The sequence below is a fragment of the Macrotis lagotis genome, chromosome 1 (assembly GCF_037893015.1).
Source record: "Macrotis lagotis isolate mMagLag1 chromosome 1, bilby.v1.9.chrom.fasta, whole genome shotgun sequence".
Classification (NCBI taxonomy): domain Eukaryota; kingdom Metazoa; phylum Chordata; class Mammalia; order Peramelemorphia; family Peramelidae; genus Macrotis; species Macrotis lagotis.
In genome coordinates, this window is record NC_133658.1 from 897,676,959 (window position 1) to 897,694,124 (window position 17,166).

The 17,166-nt window shown below is 51.6% G+C and overlaps 2 protein-coding genes across 9 annotated transcripts in view; one reads left to right on the forward strand and one right to left on the reverse strand.

Annotated features, from left to right (window-relative positions):
• The window catches only part of LOC141509295 (cyclin-dependent kinase 11B), a 36,323-nt gene extending 30,825 nt beyond the window's left edge, over positions 1-5,498 (forward strand). For all 8 annotated transcript variants that reach the window (XM_074218718.1, XM_074218719.1, XM_074218720.1 and 5 more), the window contains 7 exons: positions 1,130-1,235; positions 1,493-1,614; positions 2,327-2,434; positions 2,610-2,726; positions 3,264-3,412; positions 4,218-4,407; positions 4,558-5,498. In XM_074218718.1, coding sequence (XP_074074819.1) covers positions 1,130-1,235; positions 1,493-1,614; positions 2,327-2,434; positions 2,610-2,726; positions 3,264-3,412; positions 4,218-4,407; positions 4,558-4,650 — 885 coding nt within the window. In that variant the 3' untranslated portion in view covers positions 4,651-5,498. The remainder of the gene's footprint in view (positions 1-1,129; positions 1,236-1,492; positions 1,615-2,326; positions 2,435-2,609; positions 2,727-3,263; positions 3,413-4,217; positions 4,408-4,557) is intronic.
• MMP23B (matrix metallopeptidase 23B) lies at positions 5,426-14,907 on the reverse strand. The gene is made up of 8 exons (XM_074218727.1): positions 14,614-14,907; positions 14,093-14,235; positions 13,864-14,003; positions 13,034-13,201; positions 9,676-9,840; positions 8,428-8,538; positions 7,341-7,467; positions 5,426-6,627 (listed from the first exon to the last, which is right to left on the reverse strand). Exons 1-8 carry the CDS (start codon positions 14,767-14,769, stop codon positions 6,453-6,455), a joined length of 1,185 nt encoding a protein of 394 aa, XP_074074828.1. The 5' UTR covers positions 14,770-14,907; the 3' UTR covers positions 5,426-6,452.
• Positions 14,908-17,166: the final 2,259 nt, after the last annotated feature.

A 17,166-nucleotide genomic window follows, 5' to 3' on the forward strand; every position in this document is an offset into this window, starting at 1 on the left:
CACTGGGGACAGGGCCCGGAGTCAGAACTCGCTGGGGATGTGGTCTGGAAATTGTAAAATGCACTCATCCCTTAAGACCGAAATGTCATGTAAAGGACCATTTAGTGGTTCTCTTTGTTTACACCTTCATTTTCTTCCATATTTTAAAGCAAATGCAAGAAAAGTTGAGGAGCCCCCTGATGCTTCTCTAGTCTCCTCATCTTTGCTTTGGCATTAGGTGGCTTACAGTCACACCTTTCATCCAAGCTGAATGATGGTCTCAGCGGAGTCAGATTGCCCTGATCATTCCCATGTTACAGGCTCTAGAGAGATAATATGGAGGAAATCAAACTGCCTCAGAAAAAACCACTGAGTGCTGGGGATAATCAGTCTATATTGATTTTTTTGGGGGGGAAGCGGGGTTGGCAAGGCAGGGGGTGTTAAGTGACTTATCCAAGATCACATAGCTAGGTACTTATTAAGTGTCTGTGACCGGATTTGAACTCCTGACTCCAGGGCTGGTGCTCTATCCACTGCACCACCTAGCTGCCCCTGTATTGATTTTCTAAAATGAAAAATTAAAAACTCCTCTTTTTCAACATTTTACTTAGCTTTTGAAATTCTGCAAAGTACTGTCCCCAGTCAGCCCAGGAAGTGCTTGTACATACTTGTTGATTGATTAGGCCTAGGATCTCCTAAAGGAGCCTTGTTCTCCTCCAGAACCTCTAGTTATGTTGAGGGAACCCAGGGAGGCTACAGCAGGATCTGACTGGGCTTGACAACCAGGCATTATAATTTGTGATTTGCATATGAAATGAGTATCCATGATAACTGCCAGCCCATCCCCTAAGTAAAGGTAATTATTGATGCTGTTTATACTTGAGCAGATGCAAAAGTTAACTTCAGCCTGTCCCTTCAGAATGATCCCAGATTGTGAATTAATGAGGTCACTTAGTGGACCTTTGCCAAGTCCCTCACCCTCTCTCAAATGCACTTTCCTCTTCTGTCAAATGAGAGAGTTGGACTCCATGGACTTGGATTCTCAGCTTCTGTCATGCCTCCGGAAAAGCTCATAAGAATCCTTGGGGTTTACACAGATGTCTCTTCCCTTCCCTGTTTCCCATTTAATTCCTTGGGATTTGTTTTCAAGGAAATTGTGGTAGGCAGCAACATGGACAAGATCTACATTGTGATGAATTATGTAGAGCACGACCTCAAGAGCCTCATGGAGACCATGAAGCAGCCCTTCCTACCAGGTACCTCTTTCTACCCTATCCTGAGCACCTGGGCCCTTGCCATTATCCAGCTACCCTTGCTGGCATCCCTTGCTCCTCAAATCCCTGACTTGGATGCTGTGCCCTCATAGACAAGCGGGTCAGAGAGGGGAGGGAGGGTCTTGTTGAGTTATGACTTCTTGATGATGACAAGAAGCTTGAGAGCATCCTTGGGTCCTGGAGGAGGCCTGGCCACACCCAGTGACCTAGTGGCTGGTGCTTCTCTGCCCCTGCTCCAGGTGAAGTGAAGACGCTGATGATCCAGCTCCTACGGGGGGTGAAGCATCTTCATGACAACTGGATCCTTCACCGGGACCTGAAGACCTCCAACCTGCTCCTCAGTCATGCAGGCATTTTAAAAGTAGGAAATTTAGGGGTTGGGAGGGCGTGGATTTAGAACCAGGGTGGGTTTGGAGAGACTCACCAATCACTCCCCCTCCCCCTTCCCCGGGCAGTGTCCTCCAAGAGCTGGAGCTGCCTCTTCCCCTGTGTCCAGGCCCTGGAATGGGCGGAGAGCACTAAACTGGAGTTAGGAAGACCTGGGTTCAGTTATGACTTATTGCCTAACTTCCCTCAGTGTCTTCATTTGTAAAATGGGAGGAATGATCCCAGCACCTGAGACCCCCCCCCCCCCAGGAGACTTGTGAGGGTCCAGTGAAGTCATATTGGTAAAGGGCTTTGCCTCCATTAAAGCACTATGTACCTGCTAGCTGTCGTGATTAACAGAAGCGTTCCTGTTGTGTAAAATTAGTCCTGGGACCAGGGAGATTAGTGTCTGAAGTCTCTGGCAAGGCCACAAGCATCTGTAAAGTTCTGTTTCTGACCTTGTTTTTGTTTGTTTTGCTCGGATGCCTTCTTCATCCCCACTGCCCTAGTGAACATGAGGCAGGGTCTCTGTCTCTCTGTCTCTCTCTCTCTGTCTCTCTCTCTCTCTCTCTCTGTCTGTCTCTCTCTCTCTCTCTCTCTCTCTCTCTAGGCCACAATTAGTGGTGGGGTAATGATGCTACTGGAGACATGGGCAAGATGCTCCTAAGGAAGGGTCGGTCCCAGGTTGTTCTCTCTTGTGCCTTCAGGTTGGCGATTTTGGACTGGCCAGAGAATACGGCTCTCCCTTAAAGGCTTACACACCAGTGGTTGTGACGCTGTGGTACCGGGCCCCAGAGCTGTTATTAGGAGCAAAGGTAGCTGCCCCACACTATCTGGGAGATGTTGTCATGCCCTTTAGTTTCTGCATAATCATTCAGCGTGAAGCCCCCACTGGTTGTGGGCCTGTCCTCTCCCCTTCCTCGTCCTTTTTAGCTTTCTTGGATCCTCCTCAGTTTTCCTCCTTGTTGACTTCTCTGCTTGAATTTTCAGGAGTATTCCACTGCGATCGACATGTGGTCAGTGGGCTGTATATTCGGGGAACTGTTAACTCAGAAGCCTCTGTTTCCAGGGAAATCTGAGATTGATCAGATCAACAAAGTGTTTAAGGTAATGCATTGATAGGAGTCTAACGACTCCTACAACTTTCCTCTTTGGGTGGGGAAGTGGCAGTGGAAGTGACTGGCAGTGTTCATGCTCACAGCTTCTGGACAGTCATCTTCATTAGGCAGGAGGGGCGGCCTGAGCTAGAATCTGGGGTCCCTTTCCAAGTGCATGTGAGGACTATCTTGTTCCTGCCAGACTAACCGTGCATAGGCAGGCCCCAGGGGTGTTGAGAACACCCATTTTTGGCTCTCTGCTTCTTACAAACCTCCTGTGAGGTTGGAACCCCCCCCCATTTTACAAATGAAGAGACTGGCCAAATTCAGGGGTGTGAGGTCTCCATCCCAGGAAGCAGGTGGAAAGCCTTGTTTGAGCACCGAGCCAGCCTGGCCCATTTGGGCGATCAGACAAGATGGTGGCCCAGAAGTCAGAGCTATACTGGACATCTGGCCCATGCTACAGCTTTTGCGCCTTGTGGCTGATAATCTCTGCCTTCATAGCCTGGGGAGAGGAGGGATCGTGGAGAAATCCTTGTCTTGGCAGGACCTGGGGACTCCCAGTGAGAAGATCTGGCCCGGTTACAGTGACCTTCCAGCAGTGAAGAAGATGACTTTTACAGAATATCCCTATAATAACTTGCGGAAAAGATTTGGGGCCCTTCTTTCTGACCAGGGCTTCGACCTCATGAACAAGTAAGTGGGCCCTCACCAGGAGCCCAACCCCACTGAGCACCAATTTAAAGGAGCTTTATCCTTCGGGAACCTTTGGAATGGCAGGGGGACAATAGTGGTGGTGCCTGGAATTGGGGTTGAGCGAACTCTTCTGACTCAGAACGCCCCACCCCCACCCCGCTCCGTCCTCTAGGGCCTGCTACCTTTCAGCCTCATGTCTTTTTTTTTTTTTTTTTTTTTTTTTTTTTTAAGGCTTGCCCAAGATCACTCAGCTAGGGTAATTATTAAGGTCCTCCTGACTCCAGGCAGTGTTCTTTCTACTGTGCCACCTAGCCACCCCCTCCTATCTTTGGTAAAACTGCTCCTTCTCAAAAGGACAGTTCACCCAAACCAGCCAACTTGGCAGTGGGGATAGGCAGGGATCTGGTGTCCTGCCCCTCAGTCCTCCACCTCCGTGGTGACAGACTGGAGGAAGGCCTTGTGCCCAACAAGCCGGGGCCTGGCCATCCAGGATTCTTGGTGTCTTTAAGGTGATGCTTCTCAGAGCTCTTTCTTGGCCGCAGTGCTACCCTTTCATTATGGGGCTGTTCCCTGGTCAGTGGGCATCTCCTTCGTGTCCAGTGTGTTCCGGTGGTCCTGCCTTGGGAGCCCTGGCACTGACCACTTGACTAGCTGTCCCTAGCTGGTAGAAGCTTAGGGGATAAAATTGCTTCCCTCCCCAGCATCTTAGAGATAGCTTTAAATCCTTAACATGGTTCAGAGACCTAAGATTTAGTCCCCATCTACCCACTGTCCTTTAGCCACATCTGTTCATCTTCATCTCCAGGTTCTTGACCTATTATCCTGGCCGGAGGATCAATGCCGAAGACGGCCTGAAGCACGAGTACTTCCGGGAAACCCCCCTTCCCATCGACCCTTCCATGTTTCCCACGTGGCCGGCTAAGAGTGAGCAGCAGAGGGTTAAGCGTGGCACCAGCCCCCGCCCTCCCGAAGGAGGACTTGGTTACAGCCAGCTGGTAAGTGGTCAGCGCCAAGAGCCGGACAAGCCCTCGCAAGGGCTCTTTCCCCGCTCGGACTCCCTTGGCCCGGCGACTCGTGGGCCAGCGGAGTTGCCGCTGGCCTCTGTCTCTGCGGCGTCGCTCACCCAGCTTCTTGGCTTTTCCCAGGGGGATGATGACCTCAAAGACACCGGCTTCCATCTCACCACCACCAATCAGGGAGCGTCTGCGGCTGGCCCGGGCTTCAGCCTCAAGTTTTAAACTCCACACCAGGCCACAGAGCAAAGGAAACCCTGGCTGAGCCACGGCCTGACCGAGGCTGTGTGCGGGTGTGGACACGTGGGGGTGGAGGGGCGGGGCCTGCCTCTTCCCACCACCCGCCATGGGAACACATGCAGCCAAGGAGGGCTGAGAGGATGGGGACGCCCAGAAGAGCGGGGAGCCTCATTCTGGGAACTTGTGTGTTTTGTTCTCCATTTGATTTTTTTTTTACATTTTGTCTTAACTTGAGCTTGTAAATTTGTAGAATCCAAAGTCTAGCTCTCCTTGTCGAGCTGGCATTTCCTTGGGCTCCCTGACCCCCATCTGCCTGGCAGGGGCCCGGCTGGGGCTCTGTCTGGCAGTGGGGCAGATGATGACCAATGCCAAGGAACCGTTTTTGTGGACGCTCACCTTGGGGTCTCTGTTCTTCACTGTGACACCCACAAATAAGCAGCATTTCCCATGCTGCAGGAAAGCCGGGGTCCTTGGGCTGCCCAGACCCATTTAGATGATGGCTTTGATTTGGAACCAAAGCTGGTGGTTTTTAAATGCCCAAAAGTGTGTGTGATCCCTGTTGGGGCCCCCTCACCAGCTGAGTGTTCGTTTCCGTGTGGCCCCGTCCGTAGCCCCACCTCGCCAGCAGCAGGAATCCTCACGTTTTATACTCTCTCAAGCCTCGATTTTCTAAGTGAACAACTCGACCCACCCCTGGAAGCCAGGCAGAGCAGCCTCGGCTGCAGAATCTGTACAAAGTTGGACATTCATGCAAACTTAGCCACAGTGAAGTTTTTGTATATTGAGATTGTCATAAATTTTAAAATATAGTAAAATATTCTTGGAGGAAAACACCAGCCCTGTCGTCCCTGTCACGGGTATGGACCAGATGGGGTGGCCTCGAAGACACAGACCCTCGCTCCTGACATCCTCCCCTTCCCCCAGGGGGAAGCAGTTGAGCCAGAACAGCAGAGACCTATGGAGAGGCTGTTGGGTGATGGTGACCCTGTTTGGGTGGTCTGGGGGCTCCTCAGCGCTGTTCAGACATGTGCTATGGGCTTCCCCAATCCTTCCCCAGACACTGTCCTCCACCCTGCCTCAGACCCTGACTTGAGGCCAGCCTCGGAGGGGAGATTCAGAAAACCCCAGGAATCCTGGAGTTTTGATGATAAAAGCCAGATGTTTTTGGCAAAGCCTATTTAAGGCCTCTGCTATGAGGAGAATGTCTGCCAGTGCTCCCCAGGAATGCACTGGGAGTCTCGGGAGGGCCTTGGTAGTGTCCCCCCACCCACAGCGCCTGCCACGTGGCATTGTATCTGCTGCCCTTGCTGATGGTGCTAAGGGGAGGGGCTTGGAGGTTTTCCCCTGGCAAGTCCATCCTCCCCTTGCTGGGGCAAGGCCCAGCTTGTCTTGTAAGCAAAGTTGGGGGAGGGCTTGAGGCAATAGCACGCTTGTGTTCAGGGTGGCCCTGTGGACCCTCCCCACTCCAGTCAGGCTGGTGTGTCCTTGGGTGGGTGGGGATTGGATTCAGGCTAATGAGCCACTGCATCCTAGAGCTTTGCCTTTCAGCCTGGGGTCTGCCTGGACCCTCCCTTGACCCTCCCTCACTTCCTACAGCCTCAGGGCCACCTGGGGTCTCAGCCTCACAAACGGGAGGCAGGAAACTGGACACAGGGAAAATGCTTTATCAGCTGGATTCCAACCCCTCAGCCTCGCCCCCTCCCAAAGACTTCTTCCAGGGCACTTGGGTCCCTTTAGGGTGAGACGGGGTGGGCCCAGCCCCTAGCCTCCTCCTTGTGCCACGGTTGTCAGTAATTCACCCGGATGCGCCAGGAATAGGTGGTGAGGATTCGATCTCTCTTCCTGACCACGCACGTGTAGGTGCCTTCATTGATGGCATTGACGATGATGCTCATGTGGCCCTCGTTCAGGGCCAGGTACCCTGGGTACGAGTACTCCAAGAGCTCCTGGTCCTTGTACCAGCTTGGGGAAGAGGAGAGTTGTCATTGCAAGGGGGCCCAATTTCCCCAAAAGTGGGGCTCGGGGACAGCCCCCCCCCCCCCAAGCACACTCTAGATACCATCAGCCCATTTACCCCAGCTACGTCTGGCCTGGGTGAAAAACAAACTGCGGATGACCACAGGCACCCCCCTCGGCCCCAGAATCGCTTTGTGATTCGGCCCTGCTCTGGGCGTGAAGTCCAGCCCCACAGGAGGCCCCGGCCAATCAGATTCCTTGAACCACTCCTTACATTTTATCAGGAGACAGAAGTCAGAAGCCCCCCTGGAAAGATGCTTTGGGTTCAGGAAATCATTTAACATTGATCACGTCCTCCTTGTGGGGGGGCACAGGTAGGTGGATGAAGTCCTCTTGGCTTTTTTTTTTTGCAAAGCAATGTACTTGCCCAAGGTCACATGGCTAGGTAATTAAGTATCTCGGGGCACATTTGAACTCAGATCCTCCCGACTCCAGGGCCAGTGCTCCATCCACCACACCACCCAGTTGCCCCTGCTCATCCCAATTCTATAGGAGAAATGGGAGGCCTCAAAGGGGAAGGGATTTATTTGGCCAAGATCCCACCCCACCAGGTCAGGACTCAAACCCAGGACCTTGCTCTTCCTAGCAGCATTCTGAATCAGACCCACCTTGACCACAGGCCGGCACAGTCCCACCCAGGTTGTCCCAAGACCACTCACTAGACTTTGCCTTTCTTGTGAACAATCTTCTGGCCGCAGCGGAAGGTAACGTTTCTGCCTTCAGCCACCAGCTTGGTTTTGGTCCTGGGGGGTGGGGGGGTGGCTGCCACAGTGGGGAAGGGGAACTCTGCCCAAGGAGGACAAGAGACACAGCTGGCACACTTGTCCCACCAGGCCCCTTCCTCACCCACCCAGAGCTTCTCCCCTGAGCCAGAACAAGGATCTCTTGCACTCTGGGAAGTTGGGTTGCGAGATACCAGGGAGACCTGGTATGGATTGGCACCAGAGTTAGCCAGAGCCCCCGCAGTCCCACGCCACAGCTGGTTGGGGCGGCCGAGAATAGTCAGCGACCCCTGAGCTCCGGGGGAGGGTGGAAAGGGGCAGATGTGGCAGAAGCCAAGCCAGGAGATGAGGCCCTACCACCCGCCATAGTGCGTCCCCTAGATACAGATAGAGTGCCCCTGGTATGGAGTCGGGAAGAAGCAGGTTCAGAAATGACTTCAGACCCTTAAGGACCTGGGTGACACTGGGCTGCTCTTTTAACTGCTGCCCACCTCAGTTTCCTTAAATTGTAAAATTAGTATAATAAAAAATATCTCCCAATGTTGAGGATCGAATGAGAGATTTGTTAGGTGCTCAGCATAATGTAGGTGCTTCAGCAAAGGTCGTTTCCTTCCTCTTCCCTTCCCCCTCATTGGCTTTTCTCTTTCCTCTTTTCCCTCTTCTTCCTCCCTCTGTCTCTTCCATTATGATAAACCAACCGCTGAGAGGCGAGAGGGCCCGCAGCGCCCCAAGGATCTTGGCTCAAGAGCTGGTCACAGCTTCCCAGTCTATCTAAACCAATAATTTCCTCATTTTACAGTTAAAGAAACTGAGGCCCAGGGAAAGGTAGCACAAGATTGTATGTGTCTAAGGCAGGGTTTGAACCCAGGGCCCCTGACTTCAGCGCTAATGCCTTTTTCATAGTATCCAGGAACCTGCTGCAGCTCCTCCCCCCTCCAACCTCTCTGTCCCCCGCCACTCTGGGGGCCCCTCCGTCTGAGAAAAGACCCCCCGTTAGACCCCAAACCTCTGCTCAACCCATTACCATAGCAGAAGTCACAGCTGTGTGGACAGAGCTTCTTCATGAACTTCTGGCGGGTGTCGCAGAAACCCCTTCGGGCCCAGGCTGGACACAAGGACAGCCTGTCCTGGCAGCCTGGGTGAAAGGAGAGCAGCCCCCTCAGGGGAGCAGCAGAGAGTGGGGAGAGTAACCAAGGGCCATGCAAAATGGGGGACCCCATGGATTGGGGGCATTGCAGAACAGGCCACATAGGGCAGAGGCCACGTGGAACGGGACCATGTAGGACTGAGGCTATACAGATTAGGGGGCGTTGCAGAATAGAGACCACACAACACGGCCACGCAAGATGGGGGCCGTCGGGCTGGGTCTAAAGAAGTTAGAAACGGGGCCAGGCACAGCTGGGACTCAGCGGGCAAGGACCAAATGCCATCTGGGGCTTTGGAAGCCAAGTCAGAAATCAAATGATCAATTAGATTATTAATCACCTACTAGGAACTGTGCTTTGGGCAAAGAATGAAACAGGCCCCACCCCCAGGGTTTACGTGTTAATGGGGGAGACGAGGTAAGCGTGTACAGTTAAATATGGGCCGTGTGGAAGAGGAGGGCCCCAACGGTCCGAAGGAACTTGTGCAGAAAATGAGCCGGGAGATGCAGCCTAAAGAGAGGACCCTGAGGTTGCAAGGTGAGAAGGGGGCATTCCAGTCCGGGGACCGGCCAGTGCAAAGGAGTGGAGATGGGAAATGAGTGTCGTGTGAGGGACAGGGAGAAAACTTGCTGGGATCACCGAGTGATGAGTGGGGATGAGGCTGAGCCCACAACCACTTCTGGGGACACAACTGGGAAGCCGGGGCCCGAGCAAACAAAGTGGACACTCAGAAGTGGCCCCAGGGTGACCAGGAAGGTCTGAGGACCGAGTCCAGAAGCCAAAGGGCCAGGCACACCCAGGCCGCTTAGAGCTCTGGGCTAAAGGCACTTAGGTGTAGTATTGTGAGCTAACAGGATCTTTCTGATCTGGAGGAGGGGAGCCCCCAGAGGCCATGGTGGGACCAGCCTCTCTGAAGGGGAGCATCTGGGCCCCAAAGGGCCAGATGTCCAGGAGAGGCAGAGCTAGAGAGAGAGAGAGACATAAAGCATGCAGCCATGCACGCTATCGCTGCCCCGATGATCCGGACCTTCAGGGTCAAGGGGATCACCCTCCCCTCTTGACGCAGAAGCAAACGAAGACCTAGAGGACAGACTCGGACAAAGGTACCTTGCTGGCCGTGGACTCACCGTAGAGCCGGTGGATGCCCCACATCTCGTCCTGTGAGATGGTCTTCTTCCCGGTCAGCGTGGCATTGATGTGCATCAGGGCATTAGGATTCAGGGAGTGCATGAGGCCAAGGGCGTGGCCAATCTCATGGGCGGCAATGTGGACCAGGTCGGTGAGCCAGACGCCTGGGAATGGCACAGGACGGGGGGCAAGAACCCCCCAGAAGCTTGAGGATCTTATTCTAGCCCTGGTGCCGGAGAGAGATTCTCAGGGCCCAGGGTCACCAGACCAAAGAGAACCTCCCTGAACTCGCCCATCATCCCACCCGAGCAGAAACCACCCTGGTCATTTTATGCTTACCCTTGATCGCCTCCAAGCATTCCGTGGCTCCCTAGCACCTCAGTGCAGCTCATTAAAGCCCCAACTTCCTAGCCTGAGGCTTCCTCTCTTTCTCATACATTCTACCTTCAATCTAGGCCAGGTTTCTAATCTCTGGAATCATGTGCTTCCCCACCTCCACACCTTTGCTTATATCGTTCACCTGGCCTGGAATGTCCTCCCTACCTCTACCAACTCATCCTTCAAAGCCAGAGGAGTGGGAAAATCCCTCCATTTGAAATAAGATTCCTGGTTCTGCTGTGTGACCTTGGACCAGTCATTTTTCTCTGGTCTCAACTTCCTCCTCTATAAAATGAGGGAGTTGGATTTGATCCAAGGATTCTTAACCTGGGAGCAGCCAGGTGGCACAGTGGACAGAGCACCAGCCCCAGAGTTCAAATCCAGCCTCAGACACTAGATACTTACTTAGCTGTGTGACTCTGGACAAGTCACTTAACCCCATTGCTTTGCAAAAACAAACAAGAAAAATCTCTGCATGAAATTATCCTAATCTTCCCCCAACCTCCTTCACCTAGATGTCTCTGTCCTCAATATGAGATGCCACAGGTTTTGCTGTTGCTGTTTATCTTGGGTCCAATAGACATAAGCTCCTGGAAGGAAGGAACTGTAGCTTTTTAACTTGTATCCCCAGTAATGAGGATCCCCAGTGCTGAGGATGCTGTAGGGGCTTAATAGGCCTTTCTTGAAACCTGCCCTTTATTGAGAACAACTGTCTCTGAGGCTCACTTACTTAGCTGACTATAAGCTCTTTGAGGATAGGGACTATGACTTAGCTAAGCTTTGTGTTACCCCCAATGTCTAGGACTCAGCATTTAATAAATATTTAATGTTAACTGGATGTAGGGAGGGAGGATGGATGGATGGGTGGATGGATGGATGGGTGAGTGGGTGGATGGGTGGATGGATGGGTGGGTGAGTGGGTGGATGGGTGGATGGATGGATGGGTGGGTGGATGGATGGGTGGGTGGGTGGGTGGGTGGATGGGTGGATGGGTGGATGGGTGGATGGATGGGTGGGTGGGTGGATGGGTGGGTGGATGGGTGGGTGGGTGGGTGGGTGGATGGATGGATGGATGGATGGATGGATGGATGGGTGGGTGGATGAGTGGATGAGTGGATGGATGGATGGATAGGTAGGTGGATGGGTGGGTGGGTGGACTGCTAGGTGAATGTCTGCCTGAATAGATTGAACAGACATGAAAAGATAGGATCAGTAGATGGACAGCTGGTGAATGTCTACCTAATCAGATGACTGGATGGACGAATGAATGGATGGATGGATAGATGGACAGCTGGTGAATGTCTGTCTGACCAGATGAATAGATGGATGGATGAAGAAATGGATAGATGCATAGATGAACAAAAATATGAATGTCTGCCTGACTAATGGAACAGATGGTTGGGTGAATGATTGGATGAGTGGCTGAAAAAAGGGACAGATAGGTAATTATCTGGTTGACTGGATGAACAGATGGATGGATGAGTGGGTAATTAAATGGAAGGATGGATGGATGGACAGATGAATGAGCGGAAGGCAAGAAGGAGATGGATGAATGAATGAGTGGGAGGAAGGAATAATGAAAGAACAAAGTAGCATGATATTTCCATCCCTCTTGGGTTTCTCCCGTTTATGTCATGAACCCCTTTGGCAGTGAAGCCTATAGAAACCCCTTTCCTTTTTAAGGTAATATTTTTTAAATGCATAAAATGAAATATCTAGAACTACAAAGGAAACCAATTGTATTCAAATATAGATATTGGAATGTTTTTTTGACAAAACTTCATAGACTCCAGGTTAGGACTCCATGGGACTATCTTCCTCATTCTTTCCCAGTTTCCACCTCCCCTCACCCTTGTCCTGCCCACTTCCCCTTGAAGATGAGGAACACCTCTGGTCTGGTATTTGGCGGGTGCTCGGCCCCTCTTCCCCACAACAGCCCCTGGGATCCTTTTCTCTTTTGAATCCTCTAGGGCAGAGGTGCTGGCTTTATCCCTCTCTACCTGGCTCCCAGGAGTCCCCTCTCCTGCAGCAAATCCTAACCTTTCCTTCCATCAATATCCCCCTTCTATGGTCTATCCGACCTGGATGCATGTGTCTTCTGTGTCTGATCTATACACGGGTATCCTGACTGTGCTCTGTTCATGTCTGTCCTGTACGTGTAATTAATCTGTGTACACATTTACATGTATGTTTTATATAACTCTGACCTGCACACCTGTTGGTTCTGAGTCTGTGGTCTTCAGCTACCCCAGATCATCAGGTCCCTGCTCCTGACTCCAAGACCCCAGTCTCCCCATCCCCCAACCCTTTGCTCTAAGACTCCCCCAGGATCTTGGCCCCAGGTCCAGAGAAAAGGGGGTCTGTGGACAGTTTTCACTGAGCTTGGTCCCAGTTCAGAGAAATCTGTGGTGATGAGGTGACATAGAGCCAGCCATGGCTGGGGGCAGGGGCAGGACTGGGAGGCGGGGAGCCGCCTAAGAAGGCAGAACTTTGGTTCTCTCCCAGTCCTGCTGATTCTGGGCTGACCACAGGGAAGCTGATGGTGGGTTCCCAGTAACTGAGTGGGTGACATCGGCTCCTAGGAATGTGAGCCTAGCTGGGAGGCTGGGGGCGGGGAAGGGGCCCAGGAGTGGAGGGATGGATAATGGGAGATGGAGGGAGGGAAGAAGGAGGGAGGGATGGATAATGGGAGATGATAGAGAGAGGAAGGAAGGAAGGAGGGATGGATAATGGGAGATGATAGAGGGAGGAAGGAAGGAGGGAGGGATGGATAATGGGAGATGGAGGGAGGGAGGGAGGAAGGAGGGAGGGATGGATAATGGGAGATGGAGGGAGGGAGGGAGGAAGGAGGGAGGGATGGATAATGGGAGATAGAGGGAGGGATGGATAATGGGAGATAGAGGGAGGGAGGAAGGATCAGGGGTTCAGGGACTGGAGAGACAAATGGAAGGGGGGACAAAGAGGGGCTTCTCCCCTTACCTTTCTTCCAGCTAAAGCGGGTCTCACCCACAATCCAGTATTCGCTGTCATCAAAGTGGATCTCCCCATTGGGGGGGAAGAAGGCATGGGCCAACTCCCCCGTGGTCCCATCAAAGCATCTATGCACCAGTGAGTTCAGGCAGTCCGTGTGGTTGATGGGATAGAAACCTGAGGAGCAGGGGTCCAGCCAAGGTCCCTGGGGGGAGGAGATCTGCCCCCTCTCTACCCCAGCCCACTCTATGGGGCCTCAGTTTCCTCAGAGGGAGGATACCTTGCCTAGGACTCTGCTGTTCCGGAGACCCTGGGGTCTTTAAATTACAGTCATTGATAATAACATCCCACTTCTCGGTTTCCAAAAGGAATCATGTTGTTCCCCAGGTGCAACAATCTGAGTTAAATATGCAAGAACTATGGGAGGACAAATGGCCACTTGTGCCAGCATCCTTTCTAGCTGAACACTATTGACAGAAAGATGAGAGACGGAGGAGAGCATCATCACCAGAACGGTAGTGGAAACTTCTATAGTTAATTAAAGGGTTTGTAAAGCTCTTTTGCAGGCATGGTCTCACCAGAGCCTCACAATAATAATGATACAAGCCTTATTATCCCCATTTTAGAGATGGGGAAACTGAGGCACAGAAAGAGAGAGGAAGTCCAGCCCCCACCCTCCAGCTAATAAGCGAGGCAAGATTCAAACCCAGGTCTTGCTGACTCCACACCCAGTACTCTCTCTTCTCTACCCCGGGAGAAAGAGATGGGGATGTTGGCGCCTATAGGAGCATGCCCATCACCTCAGACAGACCCTGGCACACCTGGTCCCAGATGCTCACCTATCTTCAGATCACTGGGCAGGTCTGGGGCGACCTCCCTGAAGGTGAACGGGGACACATTGCTCCACATTCGGAAGGCGGCAACCAGACCCCTCCGGGTCTCACTCCGATTGATGAGGTTTCGGGGATAGGATAAGATCCTGGGTGCGTAGGGAGAAAGGGATCAGGGGGCCCCTCTTTCCTGCCCCATCCCTTCTCCCGCCCCACCTTCCCGCCTCTCAGTCCGTACTTGTAGGTGAGATTGAAGTGGTCCCAGTGAAGTCGGGATGGGGTGATGGTATAGCGTTTTGTGCGGGTTTTGGGGGGCAATGAGCGTTCTAGGGGGGCCTGGGAACCACTGAGGCCGAGGGGACCGGGCAAGCTGACATCTTCCTTAAAGAGAACAGAGTCAGAGGAGGCGGCCCTGGGTTGGTCCCCAGGGAGTCTGGGGACGTTGTTCTCCCCTAGAATCAGCAGCCCCCACCCTCCCTCATCGAGGCAAGGCAGATGGATGGACAGAGCCAGGATGGACCCAAGAACAGGACAGAGGCAGAGGCGAGAATGGGGGGGGGGCGGGGAAGAGAAGGCACAAGACTGGGCCAAGCATTTCTATACAAGGATTATTTCATCTGAATAAACAGAGCCTGGACTGGACAAACAGCCCGGCTGCCAGGCTGCCAGGCTAGACAGAACACAGAGACATCCAGAGATCAGAGACAGAGAGACGGGACAGCCGGGGAGAAAGCGAGGCAGTGGAGCCTGGGTTCTCACCTGAGTCTCCTTTGATTTGGGGTCAGCTATGTCCTTCAGGGTGACCAGCAGGGCCAGGGCAGGAAGGAGGCAGAGCAGGCCAAGGAGGGCTCTAGAGGGGGGCATCCTGGCTGTCCCCCCCAGGGGCTCTGCGGGGGGGTTCACTCCAGGCCCCATGGCTGGGGGGGAGGGCTCACTCCGGCTGCATGGGCAGGGTTGGGGTGGGCTGGACCAGGCCAGGTTGGACGACTGGGCTTGTGGGGAGCTGTGGCCCCTGCCGTCCAGGCCCGGGCTGCTGAGCCTCCAGCCTCAGCAGCTCCTGCTCTGAGCAGACTTAGTGTGTTCACCAGCCAAAAGCAAGATCACGTTACTTGGCCGGGCCAGGCAGGAGCTGGAGCTTGGAGGAGGGAGAAGGAGACTGTTAAGGAGAAACAGCTGGGCCAGGGTCAGCTCCTCCTGCTCAGCAGCTGTGGGGATGGGAGGAGGAAAGAGGCAAGGCTGGCGGTGGGGGCTGGTGGGGGGAACACTGGTTCAAAGGTCTTTCCCTTCAAATCTCAGCATCCTCTCCCCCGACTCATCTCTCTTCTATTCAAAAACCTCCCTGACTGTAGGAGCAAAGTCCAAACTGTTCAGACCAGCATCCAATGCCCTCCAGAACCCGGCCCCAGCCTTCTTTGCCAGTCTTATGGGTGATTATAGTGACGAGGATGTTTATCCTTCATTCTCGAAGACCGTGATTATAGTATTTAGAGTCTGGAGCACCTTCAAGACCACTGGATCCAAACCTTTCATTTTTTAAAATTAAATTTCATTTTTAAACAAAAGTCAGCTTTCTTTCCCTCCCACTTCCTTTCCTCTGCCCACCATCGACAAGGCAAGGAGAACAAAACCCATTACAAACAGAAAAATCAATTCCCACATCATCCATGACCAAAAAGGAATACTGTCTCAATACACCTTCCAAATCCATCTCCTCTATTGAAGGTGGGTAATATGCCTCATGAGGAGTTCTTGTGACCAACCATTAGAGTTCCTATTACGGTATCAATTGTCCTCCTGGTTCTGCTCCCTTCACTTTACTTCAGTTCATCAAAGTCTTCCCCGGTTTCTCTGAAACATCCCCTTCACCACTTCTTACAGCATGATCAGACTCTATCACAATCATAAGATATAACTTCCTCAAGCCCTTCCCACTGCAGCCATGTTCTCAGTTTCCAAATTTCCAATTCTTTGCCACTACAAAAAAGAGCAGCTATAAATATTCTTGTGTATGAGCCTGTTTCCTCTGTCTTTGATCTTTTGAGGATAAAAAGCTAGTCATGGTATCACTGGGTCAAAGTATTGGCACAGTTTAATAACTTTTGGGGCATGGTTCCAAATTGCTTTCGAAAATGACCAGACCATGTGTTTTCTTTCACAACATGACTAATAAGGAAATATGTTTTGCATGACTACACAGTATAATCCATATCAAATTGCTTGTCTTTTCAAATTGGGGGAGAGGAGGGAAGGGAGAGTAGCTCAATTTTTTTAAAAACTAAGATTTCAGGGGTGGCTAGGTGGCACAGTGGATAGAGCACCAGCCCTGGAGTCAGGAGTACCTGGGTTCAAATCCAGCCTCTGACACTTAATAATGACCTAGCTGTGTGGCCTTGAGCAAGCCACTTAACCCCCTTTGCCTTGCAAAAAAAACCCTAAAAAAAACTCCCCAAGATTTCAAATTCTTTTAACAAATAATGGGGAAAAATGAAATATAAAAATTTGTACATTTCCCCTTTCCGCATTCTGGTTATAAATTTCGGGGGTGGGGGAGAAAAGAAAAAGAATAGCTGGACCAGTTGACAACTCCACCAAAATTGCAATAATGCACTTGCTTTCCCACATCCCCTCCAGTTTTATCATTTTACGTTTTGGTTTCATTTTACCAATCTAATGGGTGTGAGAAAGGAGGAACCTCAGAGTTGTTTTCATTTGCATTTCTCTATTCACTAGTGACTAAGAACATTTTTATATGGCTGTTGTTAACTTGGATGTCTACCTCTAAATGCCACCATAGTCTTTGACCATTTATTAATTGGGGAATGGCTTTTATTTGCATAAATTTGCATCAGTTCCTTCTATATCTTAGAAATAAGACGTTTATCAGAGAAAATCACTGCAAAGATTCCCCCCCTCCCCTTTATGTGATTCCTTCTCATTTAGCTGCTTTGGTTTGTTTGTCCAAAACCTTTTTGATTTTATGTACAATTTTTTACCTCTTGTGATGGTCTGTCTCTGCCTTGTTTGGTCATGAAGTCTTCCCACATCCATAGATCTGACAGGTGATTTCTTCCTTGTTCTTCTAGTTCCTTTATAGGTAAGACATTTGGATCTTAACTTCCTCATTTACAGAGGAAGAAGTGAAGGTCTAGTGAAGGACTCATCTAAGATCCCCTAGTGAATTAGTAATAGAGCTAAAATTCGAACCCAGGTCTTCATCTCCAACTGTTCCCATCCATATGGGTAGGCCTGGAGTCAAGATGTCTTGTGTTCAAATCCAGAATCAGATCCATACTAGCAGTGTGACCCTAATGG

Coding starts and splice junctions, on each gene's coding strand:
- MMP23B (XM_074218727.1), bottom strand. CDS start 14,769: ATGGGGCCTGGAGTGAACCCCCCCGCAGAGCCCCTGGGGGGGACAGCC. Junction 14,236..14,613: donor CCAAATCAAAGGAGACTCAG/GTGAGAACCCAG, acceptor GTTCTCTTTAAG/GAAGATGTCAGCTTGCCCGG. Junction 13,202..13,863: donor GCCCAGTGATCTGAAGATAG/GTGAGCATCTGG, acceptor CCTGCTCCTCAG/GTTTCTATCCCATCAACCAC.